General features: G+C 46.0%; 1 protein-coding gene across 1 annotated transcript in view; it reads left to right on the forward strand.

The window, feature by feature from the left end:
• Positions 1–1,375: 1,375 nt before the first annotated feature.
• TMEM272 (transmembrane protein 272) overlaps positions 1,376–16,879 on the forward strand; it is a 45,902-nt gene continuing 30,398 nt past the window's right edge. Inside the window, 2 exon segments of the mRNA XM_082365757.1 lie at positions 1,376–2,527; positions 12,347–12,427. Coding sequence (XP_082221883.1) covers positions 2,275–2,527; positions 12,347–12,427 — 334 coding nt within the window. The 5' untranslated portion in view covers positions 1,376–2,274.

A 16,879-nucleotide genomic window follows, 5' to 3' on the forward strand; every position in this document is an offset into this window, starting at 1 on the left:
TTACGTGGTGCACAAATCGGTCTTTGGCCGACTTTAATACCTCCCTTCACTTCCATGGCTTCTGTCAAGAAGTCAGGCATACCCTCATTAACTCACAGACTCCTTTGTAATTAAACTCAAGCATACGCTCATTAACTCATTACTCTTTTGAATTAAATTTCCTTATGGGATACATTAGATTTTATAAAATAATCCTTTTACTCATAATGTCTGGCTTGGAGTGAGCACTACTTATTCAATGAATGGTTGAACTCACTTTTACCAGCAGAGCCCCATTAAGTAGGCCACCTCAATGCTTATACGGAACAACATGCATAATAAAATTTATACTCTGAATTCAACTTGTAACTCAGTTGTGTGAACACGTGACCTTTATTCACATGGCAATGATTGTAGTGGCCAAAAGCTTGGACTCTGGATTGCATTGCTTAAGTTCAAGTTCATTATACACTTGGTAGCTCGGTGACCTTAGGTAGTTACTTAATCTCTCTGTACCTCACTCTGCTCATCTGTGAAATGGGGATAATAATAGCACCTACTTTGCTTTGGGCAGTATTTTCAACAGTGGTTTTCCACTCACTTCCAACAGTAGCTGCTTCCACTCTGTTGCTAATCTCTGGGCTGCCCCCCACGCCTGACCACCGCGTCTTCTTTTCAACTTTTCCCTCCTTCCATCACGTTTGTAAGTAATTCCCCATATTGAATTCCCTCTGTTTCCTTAAGTGATAAAACTATTCTTATTATTACTGACATCTAGCCTCCGAATCTCATAATCACTTTCCAAAGACTCCTGCTTTTTCAAAAAATTCCTCTATTTCTGTACTTAAAATATGTATCATCTGGTCTGGGAGAAAACATTCCCTCTTTGCTGCATCTACAGGGGCACCTGGAAAAGCTACTGAGAGACCAGCCATGATTCCTTCCCTCACTGACCTCCTGGGAGGACGGCCCTATAATCCGAAGTTTAGTCTGTTTTGAGCCCTGGGCTAAAACATGCTCAAAAAGGGCTACTGTCCTTCTTCAGGCAGCCCCAGGCTACGACAGTGGGTCTGGGAGTCTGGAGGCTCTGTCCTCCCTGCTCACGGTCAGTCACCCCACTTCAACCTGCTGGGGGGAGGTGCGGCCAAACATTGCAGAGAAGAGTCAAGTCACCTCACATGCCACTCTTTCCTCCAACAGGTTCCACCAACCCACCAAATGGTGTGAAGTCTTCAGCTTGGGTTCAGGGCTGGAGACTGGCACGGCCGGGACGATGGTGAGACAAGAGAGTCAAGACTGAAGGAGATGTCACCCTCAGGGCCACGCAAGTGCAGGGTCAGCGTGAAAAAGGAGCCCTTCCTTACGTTTTGTACAACAGGTACCTCTCTGCCCCACCTGGTCTCACCCCTTTATACCATCCTTTTCCACGAGAACAGCACAAAACTGAGAAGGTCAGGGTTGGAGGAGGCAGGACTTGCCTGGGTCCAGCGGTTAAGACTCCAGGCTTCCACTGCAGGGGGCGCGTGTTGGACCCCTGGTGGGGGAACTAAGATCCCGCATGCCACGCTTCACGGCCACAAAAAAAAAAAAAAAGTTGGAGGAGGCCTTTAATGTCCTTCTCCACATGTGGTCCAGGGAGACGTAGCAAGGTCTTAAATGTAGATTCCTGGGCCCAAGCCCAGACCGACAGATTCAGAATCTTCGGGAGGTGGGGCAGGAATCTGCATTTTAATAAAGAGCCTCAGGCACTTCTGATAAACTAACAGTGGAGAACTTCTTCTACTTGATGCTCGCCTGTCACAGCATACCTTACCCAGCCTCCCAAAGCAGCCTGTTTCCGATCTAAAAAAAACAGCGGTTAGTCTGTCACGCTGGGCACAATTCCATCTCCCTGTAACTTCCCTCTGTCTCAGATCCAGAGTCTGGAATGACACTGTATAGGTTTCAGCTCTTTTCTACATCTCAGTCCTCGAGCACCAAGGCATCTCTCGGGTCCTCGGCCCGCTTCAAGGACCTTAAGCCTCTTTAAATTAAATAGTCGGTGTTCAGTCGACTCTTCCTCACAATCCACCAGCACGTAGAGAGAGCAAGAAAGGAGAAGAGGCTGCCAGACACGCCTGCACTACCAGCTAAAGTTAAGGCCCTGAAATGGAATGTTTCCAGCACTAATTTACAACTCCACTAAATTACAACTTCGGCCCTGAATTTTAACAGCCCACCTTTCAAACGCTTCCCGGGGTTGCGCTGCTGCCCCCTTCCGGCCCTGGGAAGTACTGCGGGCTGTCGAAGCTGGCGATGGGGTTGCGCTTTCCCCACACGTGGGAGTGGGAACGCGAGATAATCCGTCCCTCCCAGGGAAAGCCAGGAGTTGCTGTCCTGCAGCGGGCGAGAAATCCGAGGCGAGAAACAGAGAAAGGAAGCGTGCGGCGGGGAGGGGGGGACCCGCAAGCGAAGAGAAGACCTGGAAGATGTAGACCTGGACCACCCCGAACCCACAGGGGCCCAGTTCTGCCCGGTTCTGGATCTGGCTCTTTCGTCAGCTCAGAAGGTGAGTTGGGACAGCCCTGTGCAGCCTTTCAAGTTGGAGAAAGAATCCTAGTAGATGGTTTCTCGGAGTCAGGGGAAGATGACAATGTGCTGATTTGTGCTTCCTGGAAAGAAAATAACTACATTATGAAAGTGCTTTTCTTAATTGTGCGGAGGGAAAGAAAACATTCGTCTTCACTGAGTCTAAGGAAAATGGTTTTTCTCATGGAAAGAATAGTTGTAAAGGAACAATGAACTTCAGAGTGAAAGCAAGTTGTGCTGGGCTCCTAGAAACATCTTGGTAACTACAGGGCAGTGAGGAGGGATCCCCTATTGGGTCTCTGAGTGGGTGGCTTTGACGTGGTCATTGTAAAAGTGCGGTAGAGCTCAGAGGAAGTACATTTTCCATTTCATAGGGACCGAATAGTGAAGGACACGTAGGGAAGTGGTGGGGTCACTCTGGCACACAGATAGCAGTTACCTCCACGGAATTCATGCAGGATGGAATAGTTAGGAGGGGGAATGGAGCAGAGGCTACATAAAGAGCTACAGATAATAAAGGATTTGTGTCCTGAGTACCCAAAACATTTGTTGGAAATATTCAACAATTCTGGTTAACATCTGCCTTTGGAGGAACAGGTATGGAGGTGATTAATGTTTAGCATTTAATGTTATTCAAAACCAAGTGATTGGGCTTCCTTGGTGGCGCAGTGGTTGAGAATCTGCCTGCCAATGCAGGGGACACGGGTTCGAGCCCTGGTTTGGGAAGATCCCACATGCCGCGGAGCAACTGGGCCCGTGAGCCACAACTACTGAGCCTGTGCGTCTGGAGCCTGTGCTCCGCAACAAGAGAGGCCGCGATAGTGAGAGGCCCGCGCACCACGATGAAGAGTGGCCCCCACTCGCCGCAACTGGAGAAAGCCCTCGCACAGAAACGAAGACCCAACACAGCCAAAAATAAATAAATAAAAGTAACTACATAATAAATATAAAAGATTATTAAAAAAACTACAACAACAACAAACCCTATTAAAAACAAACAAACAAACAAAAAAAAACCAAGTGATGAGCTGGGGTTCCCGTCACATCTAATTTAGGAATAAAGAGTGTAATTTACCAAGTCAATCACTAAAAACCACACTCACCAAGTCAAAGATGTGCTCAGATTGGAGCTTTGAGGTGAAAATAAGTAATGCTAAGTACTGTCGAAGTGCTAAGTGTTAAGAAAAACTTAGGTGTCTACGGATACAGTCTCGCTGTGGAATTAGGACACAAACCAGAGGTTTAAGATAAAGTAGTATTTTATAAAATTGAACACTGAAACTGGGAATGTTAGTTATGAAAGGGTCAAACTCAGAATTACTGGCGTTTTGGACCAGCTAACGCCTCGTCGTGGGGTGATGCCCTGTTCCTTGCAGGGTATTTAGCGGCGTCCTTCGTCTCCGTGTGCTAGTCACTAACCAAGTCATGACAATCAAAACTGTCCCCAGACGTTGCCAGCTGTCCCCTGAGAGGCAAAATTACCCCTGGTTGCTTACCACTGAGATACACCAATTGGATTGAAAAGTGAAAGTGTGTGAAGAATTGTCATTCAGCAACTGTTATCAGTTAATTCCCTATTATCAGTTAATGCCCTTTATTATCACTAAACTTCTAGAGGAGGACACACCAGGGGCTATTATCACTACTCTTATTGATGCAGAAGCAAATGAGAGACAAACAATCCCATCACTATCATGCCCAAGTCACCGTTTATTTCCACTGGAGAGAAGGGGCTGCCCAGCCCATTCCCCCAATCTCTTCCTGTTGCAGATTTCTACCAAACAGGGAAGCTTTCTACCCAGCAAGAAACATATTCATTTTCCTAGTACTTGGAAAGTTTAGAAATTGCCGAAAATGGTCCTTACCACTATAATTATCATGGATCTACTCTATTGAGCATCTGTTGTGAATGAGGGGTCCACCCTCTCTTAGAAGAGCTTCCATGTGAAAGGGCCAGGGGGAGCGTGTGATTCAGTTTTGTGAATTTTGCATGTTTTCAGCATAATAGTGAATAGATCTTTCATAGCGTATTTTTGTTTGGTTGGTTTTTTTTTTACCTTTTGACCCCCTTCACCCATTTCTCATTTCTGCACACTCCTCTGCCCCGACACCTGCCACCTCTGGCAACCACCAATCTGTTCTGTGAATCTATGAGCTTGTGGGGTTTTGTTGTTGTTGTTGGAGATTCCACATATAGATCATATCGTATTTGTCTTTCTCTGTCTGACTTATTTCACTTAATGGCCTTGAAAAATCCATCCATGTTGTCACAAATGGCAAGATTTCCTTCTATTTTATGGCTGAATAATATTCTGTTTTTATATACCACAATTTCTTTATCCATTCATTCATCGATGGACTCTTCGGTTGTTTCTATATCTTGGCTTTTATAAATAATGCTACAATGAACATGGGGGTGCATATACCTTTTTGAGTTAGTGTTTTTGTTTTCTTCAGATAAATACCCGGAAGTGGAATTGTTGGATTGTATGGGAATTCTATTTTTAATTTTTTGAGGAAACTCCCTACTGTTTTGCACACTGGCTCCACCAATTTACATTCCAGCCATCAGCGTATGAGAGTTTCCTTTTCTCCACATTCTCGCTAACACTTGTTATTTCTTGTCTTTTTGATAATACCCATTCTGACAGGTGTGAGTTGATATCTCATTGTGGTTTTGATTTTCATTTCCCTGATGATTAATGATGTTGCACATCTTTTCATGTACCTGTTGGCCATCTGCATGTCTTCTTTGCAAAACCCCTATTCAAATCTACCCAGTTTTTTAATCATATTGTTTGGTTTTTGCTATTGGGTTGTATGAGTTCCTTATATATTTTGGATATTAACCCCTTCTCAGATATATGATTTGCAAATATTTTCTCCCATTCTGTAGGTTATCTTTTCCTTTTGTTGATGGTTTCCTTTGCTGTGCAGAAGCTTTTAGTTTGATGCAGTCCCACTTATTTATTTTTGCTTTTGTTGCTTTTACTTTTGGTGTCAGATCCAAAAAATCATTGACAACACCTATGTCAAGGAGTTTACCACCTAAGTTTTCTTCTAGGAGTTATATAGTCTCACTTACATTCAAGTCTTTTATCCATTTTGAATTAATTGTTGTGTATGATGTAAGATAGTGGTCTAGTTTCATTCTTTTGCAAGTGGCTGTCCAGTTTTCCCAACACCATTTATTGAAGAGACTGTCCTTTCCCCATTGTATATTCTTGGTTCTTTTGTCATAAATTAATTGACAATATATGAAACAATAAATCCCACTGGAAAGGTAGTATACAGTAAAAGTAGTGGATTAGGGCTTCCCTGGTGGCGCAGTGGTTGAGAATCTGCCTGCCAATGCGGGGGACACGGGTTCGAGCCCTGGTCTGGGAAGATCCCACATGCCGCGGAGCAACTGGGCCCGTGAGCCACAATTACTGAGCCTGCACGTCTGGAGCCTGTGCTCCGCAACAAGAGAGGCCACGATAGTGAGAGGCCCGCGCACCGCGATGAAGAGTGGCCCCCACTTGCCGCAACTAGAGAAAGCCCTCTCACAGAAACGAAGACCCAGCACAGCCATAAATAAATAAATAAAAAGCCAGACCCTTAGCTCTTTAAAAAAAAAAAAAAAAAAAAGTAGTGGATTAATCCCTTATAGAGCTAGTAGTATGAAGGTTAAAAGACAAAAGTGGTAAAAATAACTATGATTAGAATAATTACTTAAGGGATGCACAAAATAAAAAGACCTAAAATGTGACATCTAAAACAGAACTTGCAGGGGAGAGTAAAAATGTTGAGCTTTAGAATGCAATCAAACTTAGGTTATCGACTTAAAATAGACTGTTATAGATACAAATTGTTATATGTAAGCCTCATGGTAACCACAAAGCAAAAACCTATAGTAAATACTTAAAAGATAAAGAGAAAGGAATATAAGCACACCACTAAAGAAAGTCTTCAAACCACAAAGGAAGAGAGCAAGAGAAGAGGAAGGAACAGAGGGACTACAAAACAGTCAGAAAACAATGAACAACATGACAATAAGTGTATACCTATCATAGCATATTTGAATCGGTAAATTCACACGGTGAGTTCTGTGAATAAAAAAGCAGATTTACTATTATTTTCTCAAATTGCAGCTTTTTTGTGGGTTTGGCACTCAAAACATATTTATTTTTGCTTTGAATTGAAATAAATCCATTATCAAAGGTCATAAAAAGTAATTCACAAAGGGGGGACATTAACCAGGAAACGATCAGTGAAAGAATGTGCAATATCACTGGTAATCCAAAATGTAAACTAAAATAATCATTAACTTTCATTTTTGCTTATGAAAGTAATTAAAATGATCTAGTCTTCCTAACACCCAATGCTGGCTGTGGTGTGGTGAAACTGGCACTTTCGTATATTGGCTAGTGACACTGTAAATGGATACAAGTCCTTTGGAAATTAATTTTACCTCAAAAACCAAAAAAAAAATGCTCATGCTTCTTAATTCAGTAATCTCATATCAAATTATTTATTCTAATGGAAAGATATGTCTCTTGGGATTAGTCAAAATAGTGAAAAATTGTAAGTAAATAACCAACAATAAGGTATAGGTTGGGTATAGTGTGATGTATCCTGCTCTGTAGAATGTGATATTGAGAGAAGTGTTAAAGTGATGGTTACAAAGACCACACAGTTATAGAAAGAATTCTTGTGTCAAAATGCGAAAGAAAAAAAAAAAGGGAATTCCCTGGCAGTCCAGTGGTTAGGACTCGGCACTTTCACTGCCGTGGCCCGTGTTCAGTCCTTGGTCGGGGAACTAAGATCCCACAAGCTGCGCAACACGCCCCCCCCCCCAAAAAAATGTGAAGTGTTAATTTAATGTGCCCTATGAGTACAACCATCTAAAATGTGTGTGTACACATACATATACATACATACATATGTACTTGAAAGAAAAGCTCCAAAATACCAACAGTTGTTGGGCTAGGAGTCCTGCAGTTGTTTATAATGACAAATGGTTTTCTTTTCTCTATGGCCTAATTTTTATGTTACTTTACTTTCATAATTTTAAAGAAAATATTACAAAAGAGGAAAAAATATTTCCCCTCCGCCATCACATCATAGCCCCTCTTTTTGTTTTTCCTCTTGGGGGACTTATTTCTGCTTATCTGCACCCCTACAAGCTACTTACTGTCTCTGGAATTTGGGGAAATAATTTACGTTTCCTTTCCAATGATACTTTTTTTTTCTTTTGGAGTAGATCCATTTATTTCAAATTAATTTACATGAATGATCCGTGTTTCATAACCCCAGGGAGGAGAGATCTACATGCTTAATTCTGCCAAAATACTGGCATTGAGACTTCATCACATTTTCTTGGTGGAAATGGAGAAAACAACTTTCTGGGGATTCATGAGTTTTCTCTAATTGTGCATTTATGTACACATGTATTTGCTGGAGGTAGGGTTCACTCCTCTTTTTTTAATTAAAAATTCAATCCAGTGACACTTCTTGAATGTTTTAAGTTATAAACGTAAACCTGCTCATGGGTGAAAAAGCAAAGCAGTATTAGGGTGTAAAGTAGAAGTGAACATACTTCGCACACCTTCCTCCAGCACTTTCCTCTGGCCCGACCCCTGTGGCCCCTATACGTGGCTACTTCTCTCCACAGGTGACGGGTATTAACCGTGTGTGTGCTCCATCTTTTCCTAGGCATGTCCGTACACATGTGGACATCGTTTACATTAATGAGATTGTACTGGACACACCCCTCTGCCCACTCTGCTTGTGATAAGTTGTGTCAAATTGCCCTCCAAAGAAGTGGCACCACCGACGACGTAGCCTAGCTGTTTTCCGCCCCCCTCACTAGAATCCTAAACTGTTCTTCATCTTTGCTGACACCTCATGGTTGTTTTAATTAACACTTCATTCCTTATCATTGTGTGACGTTGAACATAATCTATGAAGTCGATTGTCCAGCATTTGGGACCTTATGTGGGAATTCTGTCTTCTCTTTCTGGCTGGGCCAAAGCTCGTTTCCCACATCAGAGCCACCTGTCTCCTAGGGAACATTCTTTAAGGTGTGACAGAATTAGCAGCACATCATTCTTTTTTACCTCTCATCCATCTTGCCAGTTTATAAAGTAAAAGCCTGAAGGAATAAGAATGGCCTCATATATAAGATGGATCTAATACCTGTACCTTGTGTTGGTTTGTCTCATTGGGTCTGATGTTATAACCGATAAGTATATCATTGTTTTTTTTAAATGGATGTTTCTACCACTGTTTGCAGTTAGTGACTAAAGAAAGCAGTCAATTTGGGATATTCAAATTTTTAAAAATCTCTCTGTATCCCTACACTGTTTTTTTGGTTTGCTTGTTTGCTTTCTTCAAAGTTCACAGGAAACTAAAGCATGTGTCTCTTAGTCCAGTTAGTGGCCCAAGGTACAAATGCTTGTGTTATGATGTAACACAGACAAATACAGGTGGTTTCCACAAAAGCTGCTATGGATTTGAAGACTGTAATATCTTGGGTTGTAGGTACGATAGGAACAATTCACATGTTGTTTTAAAGAAAATTTATACATTTGTGGCAACTCCACCACACAAATATGAACAGTTTGCCCTTCTTTCTCTTCCCCGTGTTATTTCCCTTCCATGACACAGAAGGAAAGTGTTGGCCCCTGGCTAGATGTGAAGTCCGCACCAACCCCTGAGAAGAAAATTCCGCTACCTTCTCAATGTTATTTATGTGCTGCTCCCTGTGCTATTGAAGTTCACAAGTCCTAAAACTCCAGAGGGCTGTCTGAGGGCCGGTATGCAGAGCATCTGGAGCTGAGACAGGAAGAGAGGTGTGTAGGGACTGGTGACATGTCCAGTAATGTTGCCAGTGACACAGGGAGGGGCTTTCTCTCCCCCGCATACCCCACAGATGATGAGACTCGCCCAGAGCAAGCGCTTTGCGTCATAACATGGGACACACCTGTTCTTCATCTAGAAGAGTGAGGTTAGGAAAGACCCTTAGGAGCCCTGCTGGGCCATAACCCCCTCCTGCCCTTTGAGACCAGGTTTGTCCTTGGGTACGGGACAGTTGTTTTTCTAGGTGGGGTTTTAGTGGCTTAGCTTACGTGGCACCCGTGGTCATCGACCTCAACAAGTGTGGACACCAACAAAAAAAATCTGTAATTCATTCAGTAACTAGTTGTCCACAGCTGGGGGCCTCCTTTCTGTTTGACAAAAGGGTGCACACCTGGTAAACCCCGTCAGGCCAGGGAACTGGCCTAGTTTCATGTCTCCTGGTGAAAAGCCAAGTCAGTGATGGGGAGGAAGCTGTTGTTTAATCTGGGCTTCAGTTCCCCTGATTTTCTGTGTGTAGGGCCACCAAGGCGACAGTTTTTGCAAGCACGTGGTAGAAAGAACGAATCCTCGTGAAGAGACATTCTAACAGTAGTTCTCGGAATCATTCATTAAATGTATATTGAAGACCTACTACGGGCTGTGCACGCACGTCCTCCACAGTTGTTTCTGGAAAGGCAGCAGAAGGAGGCAGGATCATCAGGGATAGCCGGGAATTGCCCAGCACTGATTCTGTGGGAGAAAGGGCGCGTGACACCCTCGTGCTCAGCTCGGATGCTTCGCGTCCTGTTTTCTCACCGCAATCAAAACTATGAAAGCCAGTTCTGGTCAAGTGAGGGCAGGCCTCTGAAGCTTGACAGATCTTACGACCCCTGAGTTCTAATCTAGCTGTGTGACCTTGGGCAAATTCTTAACTCTTCTGATCCTCCGTCTCCTCATCTGTGAAATGGGCGTGATACTCCTTACCTGGTGAAACACGATTGCAAACCCACAGGACTGATGGAGAAGGTGCGCCCACCTCCTTGCAGCCCCTGACTCTCCCTGGGAAGCCCTTCCTTTCTGGGTTTCTTGCCCTTTCCTCCTGCTCGGTGATAAGAAGGACAGGCTGGGCTTGGAAGTCTCAGAGGCCAGGTTTCAAATGAGTCCCAGAAGCCTCATTTCAAATCCCAGTTCTACCTCTCAGTAGTTAAGCAGCTTTGAACATATGAACTGCCTGAATCTCAGTTCTCTCTGTGCCTCCTGGGGAACCAGGGGGACGAACTGAGGTGACACGTGGAAGACCTTGGCAGGGCACTGGCGATTTGCCTCTGATTTCAGACTGACCCGTCTCCCATCACATCGACTCCGACTTGCTGTAAAGGGGCTCCTGCAAGATACCAAGCCAGCTTCTGAGGGTGACACATCCTAGAAGCAAAGCGATAGGGAATAAAAGCTCCATATCTCATTGTAATCCCTGGAGCTGAAAGCACTGGCTGAATCACCCTGCCTGTGAGTTAACAGGATCAGCAGGAGAGAGAAGCTGCCAGAGCGAGCTCGGCCTGCCAGGGTGGCCCCCTGCCAGCAGGACCTCGCTGAGCGATGGCAGTGGAGTAAATCACAGCGAGCAGCAGCCTCCGGCTGTGTGCTCTCCTCCTCAGTTATCACCTCCACACATACCCCGTCACTGCCAGCGTCCGCCGCGCTCAGGTCCTTCCACCTGGGAGAGCCGGCGGGCAGCACTGCCGAAGCCCGCGGTCCCCTGGTCTGCAAATCTCTGCGGTACCAGCAATGAGGCCTTTTTAAAAGTGTGCTTGAAAATGGAGCTGTGCCCTTTCAGGACAGGTTCCTGGAGGGACTTTGCGTATGAAGTGAGGATGTCTGGCCCAGGTCCTGTCTGGATCAGCCAGCACCCCACCCTTCACCCCCGGAGCTGACCTCTCCCAAGCAACAGGATGGTAGAAAATTGCAGAACTGCCCTATACTCAGGCACTAGGGGCAAAGGGACAGAGTGTCCACCCCCGCTCCCAGCCTAATGCCTTTACAGGGCTACCTCATTCCCTGGGCAGGAGAATTCGCTGTCCTACCTGATTGGTTGGATTTTGGTTGTGTATTTTATTAATTTATTTATTTGGCCTTGCTGCGAAGCATGTGGGATCTTAGTTCCCCGACGACCAGGGATCGAACCCGCGCCCCCGGCAGTGGAAGGGTGGAGTCCCAACCACTGGACCGCTAGGGAAGTCCCTATTTTAAAAGTTATGGATATTTCTTCCAAAGAAGGGAAGCTCTTTCTCATAGTGTCAACTTGCTCAGACCATAGCAAGTCCACAGTGAAGCCGCGGTGGGTCTCCAGGCCTCCTGGGTCTCAGTCCAGGCTGCTATGGTCAAGTCCATGCTTACCCTTTTTCCGTGGACCTTGGAGAATGGTGTTATAATCGAGAAAGCTACATGTGTGTGTGGAAGTGAGAAGGGCTTCAGCTCTGTCAATATATGAGTCAAATCTGGGCTCTGCCAGTTGTCAGCTCTGGCTTTAGAGCGAATCTTAACCTCTCTGAGTCTCCAAGGCTCCATCTGTAAAACTGAGTTAATAGTACTTCCCAGGATTGTTGTGGGGATTAAATACAAGAAGATGTATGTGAAGTGCTAACCTAACACCTGGCACTTAGCAATTGCTCAATAAATGGTACCTATTATTACCTTGCCCTCCAGGCCCCGTGTCTTCCCAGCTGTGTATCAGTGGGCAAGCTTCTTAACCTCTCTGAGCGTGGTTCCCTCATCTGTGAAATGAGGGGTGTTTCAGTCTGATCATGGCTAACAAGGCCACACCTGCAGGCCGACCGGTGTCAAAGCCGGCACCCGGAATCCAGGCTGATTGAGGCCACTGCAGGCACAGGTGACACGCACAGAGGTGGTTAATTGGTGCCATGTCAGTCCTGCCACAGCTTTTCTAACAAATTATGAATGAATTATGTTTGATTCCCAGAACTTTGTCAGCAAGCAAGAACAATGCCAGGAGGTGTGGAGAAGGCGTGTCATTGGTGCATTTCTAAAATTGCCAGCAATGGTGAGTCACAGCTCTGAGAAATGTTCTAGTTTTGAAGGATTTGGGCTTCACTTTGGACTTGAACAAGTCTGAAATCACATGACTTGTTAGAGCCCAAAGTGAGCCCTGTGGGTGGTCTGTGCTTGGCTCAGGGTGGCCCCAGGGTAGAGCTGGGAGGATAGTGTCCTGACCTCTGTTGATGCCCCTACTTCTACTCCTTACTTAGGAACCTTCAGCTTTTCGTAGTGCACAGGATGTATTTTCAACATAATCTGTGTTTGGAAAACGTTTGAGTGAATGGAGTCACTGATACAACCAACATATAATGGCAGCGGAGCTGGGGGACGTGCAGGGAGATGTGAGTGGATTTGGATTGGGGTGGCTTCCTGCACCCCCATCCTACCCTGTCTCCTTGCCAAATTGGACTTTCCCCACCATCTCCTGGTGGGGCCCTTGTGTCCAGAGGGGTTGGGCCACATTACAGAAGGCCCAGGCTATATCAGAACATTTGGAATATCGTTAAAACAAATCCCAGACCCTGAGGCTGCTTGGGGTGAAAGCATTTACCTCCTACTGAGACGTGTGGTCTGTCTTTTATACAGATGATGTGTGAATAAAAGGAATCTCTTGGGAAGTCTTAAGCAACTTATCTTAGAGCAGTAATATTTGGAAACAGCAGGCAGAGGGTAGAGTGGACTAAGGTATAGGGTCAGGAGACAAGGGGATGGTGGATGGGTGCCCGGTGACTATGGTATTGACATGCTGATACACATGTATGATCACCAACTCCCCACCTCCCTCTCCTCTCAGGACAGCTCGTTCACTGCTGCATTCCCAGCACCTCCAATAGTGCCCAGCACATAGTAAGAGTGTAGTAACTGTCCACCGAATGACTAGATGGATGAATGAATGAACCACCAGCTCCTAATACAAGCTTCTCCTCTAGCTATTGTACCCAACCCCCATCTCATCCTCCTCAGGCACAGCCTGACATTTTACTCCCTGCAATGGCTCTAGGTCGCACAGCCTCCTGCACCTCTGGAGCATACCTACTATGTGGGGGCCAGAGTGGGGGCAATGGTCCTGGACCCATTCCTGCAGAAGAGAAAGTGAGCTTCAAATCCCTTGAAAGACCCTTTGTGAGTGGACCCCTGTTCACCTCTGTGTCATCTCCTCTTCTTTCCCTTCTCACCCAGGAAAATGCAGCCAGGCAAAAATACCAGGTTCACTTTTTCCCCTGGGCCTTCCAAACTGCATTACTGGTTGGAAGGGAGAAAAAAATAGTAATTACGCAGTGGAAAAATTGGGAAAAACTCTGATGGGTTCAAAATTAACATCACCAATGAGGGACAGGTGGCCATCATCTGTGCAGAAGTCTGGCTGAGAAGGCACAACCTTAATCCAAACACAAGGGAACAGGGGCAAACCCGAAGTGAGGACTGTTGTCTTAGTCCTTTTGGGCTGCTATAACAATTTGCCATAGACTGGGTGGCTTATAAACAGCAGAGGTTTATTCCTCACAGTTCTAGAAGCTGGAAGTCCAAGGTCAGGGTGCCAGCATACCTGGGTTCTGATGAGAGCATCTTCCAGGTTGCAGACTGCTGACTCTCCCTGTATCTTCACATGACGGAGAGCAGAGAGGAAGCAGGGTCTCTCTTGTCTCCGATAGGGGCACTAATCCCATTCGTGGGGCCTCCACCCTCACGACCTCATCTAATCCTAATTACCTCGCAAATGTCCTACCTCCTAAAATACCATCACATTTGGCTAAGATTTCATCATGAATTTAGAGAGGACACAAACATTCAGTCCATAACAACCATATTCTTCAAAAATGTCAACATGATATAAAACAAACAGAGTCTATGGAAATGTTCTAGATTCAAGAGGACCAAGGAGATTCAACAACAAAAGGCAATACCCGACCTTAAATTGGATCCAACCAAATTGGAGTATGGATAGTAGATTAAAGTATTCTCTCATTGTGAATTTAAGGAAGTTTGCCAACTGTACTAAGGTTGTAAGAGAATGTCCCTATCCGTAGGAAATACACACTGGGATTATTTCCAACTAAAAAGTTTAAAAACTTAATACAGGAAGCATATAGACAAGAGAAACCGAGTGGTAGGTATCTGAATGTTTGCTCTGTTGCTCTCTACTTTACTGAATGTTTAAGAATTTTCACAATTAACAATTCTTTTAGAATTTAGACTGGAAAAAAGCTTCCCTGGTCTTATCCTGAATTTCTTACAATGCTGCCCTAGATGCATCTACACCACAGTGTTTTCCTTTCGAATGACTTTTAAATTTTCTTCTATATGGTTTTCTACATTTCCTGTAAAGTACTACATACTTACGGAATGAGAAAGCAAAGTTCTATTTTAAGAACAATCTTCAGATATTCCCTTTAGGTGGATTGGCAGGTCCCTATCTGCATGGGAAGTTAGCTAAGTGGGGGAGGGGAGGGGAGGGGAGGGGCTTGAGGCCTGAAGGAGTGACCCTTCCATCTGTCTGTCCATCGAGGGAGCAGGGCAGTCTCTGTCACGGCCGCAGACCCCACCCAGCCACCTGGAAAGCTCTCCTGGGCCACTGCCCAGCCCTGACCGTCAGCCTCCCCGGCTCACACGTTCTTTCCATCAAGTTCATTCTGCTGCAGTACGGCTGCCTCCCTGCACCCGGAGGCTGGCCTGGAGGATCGATTTAATAACCGGGAAGCAGTGAAACCTTGATGAATGCACGTGCGGTGTGTGCAGCCGGCCTCTGGCCATCACGGGATGACGCAATTAAATGCGACAGGTACGGTGAACCCAGGTCGGGGCACCTGTCAGGGCGTCCTGGGAAGCCCTCTTAGCGCCACTTGGAGATGGCAGCTCAGTGAAGCCAGGCACAGGGGAACACCGGGGGAGAGGCCTTCCACCCTGAGACTGGACCAGAGGCCCGTGGCCCTGGGTGTTTCAGCCCCCAGGGAGGTGGACAGAGGCTCAGGAAAGTCCACGTACTGAATGTCGAGAGGCAGTTTTATGGTACGATTCTGGCTGTGAGAAATAGCGCATTATTTTATTTGATTTTTAAAAATTAATTCGTTAATTTTATTTATTTATTTATTTATTTTTGGCTGCGTTGGGTCTTCGTTGCTGCGCGCGGGCTTTCTCTAGTTGCGGCGAGCGGGGGCTACTCTTCATTGTGGTGCGCGGGCTTCTCATTGCAGTGGCTTCTCTTGTTGGGGAGCACGGGCTCTAGGCGTGTGAGCTCAGTAGTTGTGGCTCGCGGGCTCAGTAGTTGTGGCTCGCGGGCTCTAGAGCGCAGGCTCAGTAGCTGTGGCGCACGGGCTTCGTTGCTCCGATTCTTAAGCACTGCACCACCAGGGAAGACCACCCCCCCACCCCGATTTATTAATGTGCTTTTGAAACTTGAAAACTTCTCCTTTTGTAGGTAAAATTAAACTGACTTCGCGTTCCTACTTGCCAGCAAAAAAAGCAGTCTTGGGCATAGCGGTCACAGAACTCAGGATGTGGGGCAGGGGACCACGTTCACCTCTTTGGGGGTTGGGGCAGGGGAGGCTCCTGCTCTGCAGGCAAAACCGTCATAGGCCTGTACAGACGCTTTGTGCAGCTTCTAAAAGGTGCCCTCCTGGTAGCGGTAGCCTCAAGGACACACAGCTTAGGAAGTTGTCTTCCAAGAAAAGGGCATCTCTTCCTCCAGGCGAGAGGGATTTCCACCTTCACGCATCCCTTAGCCTCACCCCGCCCCCTCTTTCCTGCACAGACCACATAGCAGTGCACTCTGTCCCTACCACGGGGCCAGCACCTGCGCCAAGCTTGGGATGTTGGGGTCTTTCCAAGCCGGGGGGCCTGGTGGCCCCTCCTTAGGTGCTCCTGGTAGCAGTTCCCTCTGGACTCTGCGAGGAACCGCAGAGCCATCCAAGAACTTCACCCCTCATCAGCCTATGAGGTCTCCACGCCCGCGCACACGCCCCCCCACCCCCCGTTGCTCCTCCTCTTTGGGCACTTTCCTCCATCCCTTTCCCTTGGGACAATCCCAGGGAATTGCCCTCAGTGGGCTCCAAGACGCAAAATTTGGCATCTCTCGTCAGGGATCAGAAAAAAAGATTCTAACACCTGTCAGCGTGATACTTGTTACTATGTCATCCTGTTACATGGATGGTGGAGAGTCTTAAGCCTTTGGCAAGTCACGTGGGCAATGGAGGTGGTTTTAGAAAATCCTGGAGCTCTGGGCTCCCAGATTCCAATAGGTTCTCCCAGCACGTTAAATGCAGTGAATTCTGAACGAAACACGTTTTTTTCCCCAAAGCTCCTCCTCTTTCCATTTCTCCCATTTCTGTCAATGCCACCACCATTCTTGTCACCCAAGCTCAGCACTTGTGTCATTTTCTACTCCTTTCTTTCCTTTATTACCACATCTAACTGGTACTCGAGACCCTGCCCCACCTACAGCTCGTGATCACCCTCCAGG

The sequence above is a fragment of the Balaenoptera borealis genome (genome assembly GCF_965194805.1).
Source record: "Balaenoptera borealis genome assembly, chromosome: 18".
NCBI classification, from domain to species: Eukaryota; Metazoa; Chordata; class Mammalia; order Artiodactyla; family Balaenopteridae; genus Balaenoptera; species Balaenoptera borealis.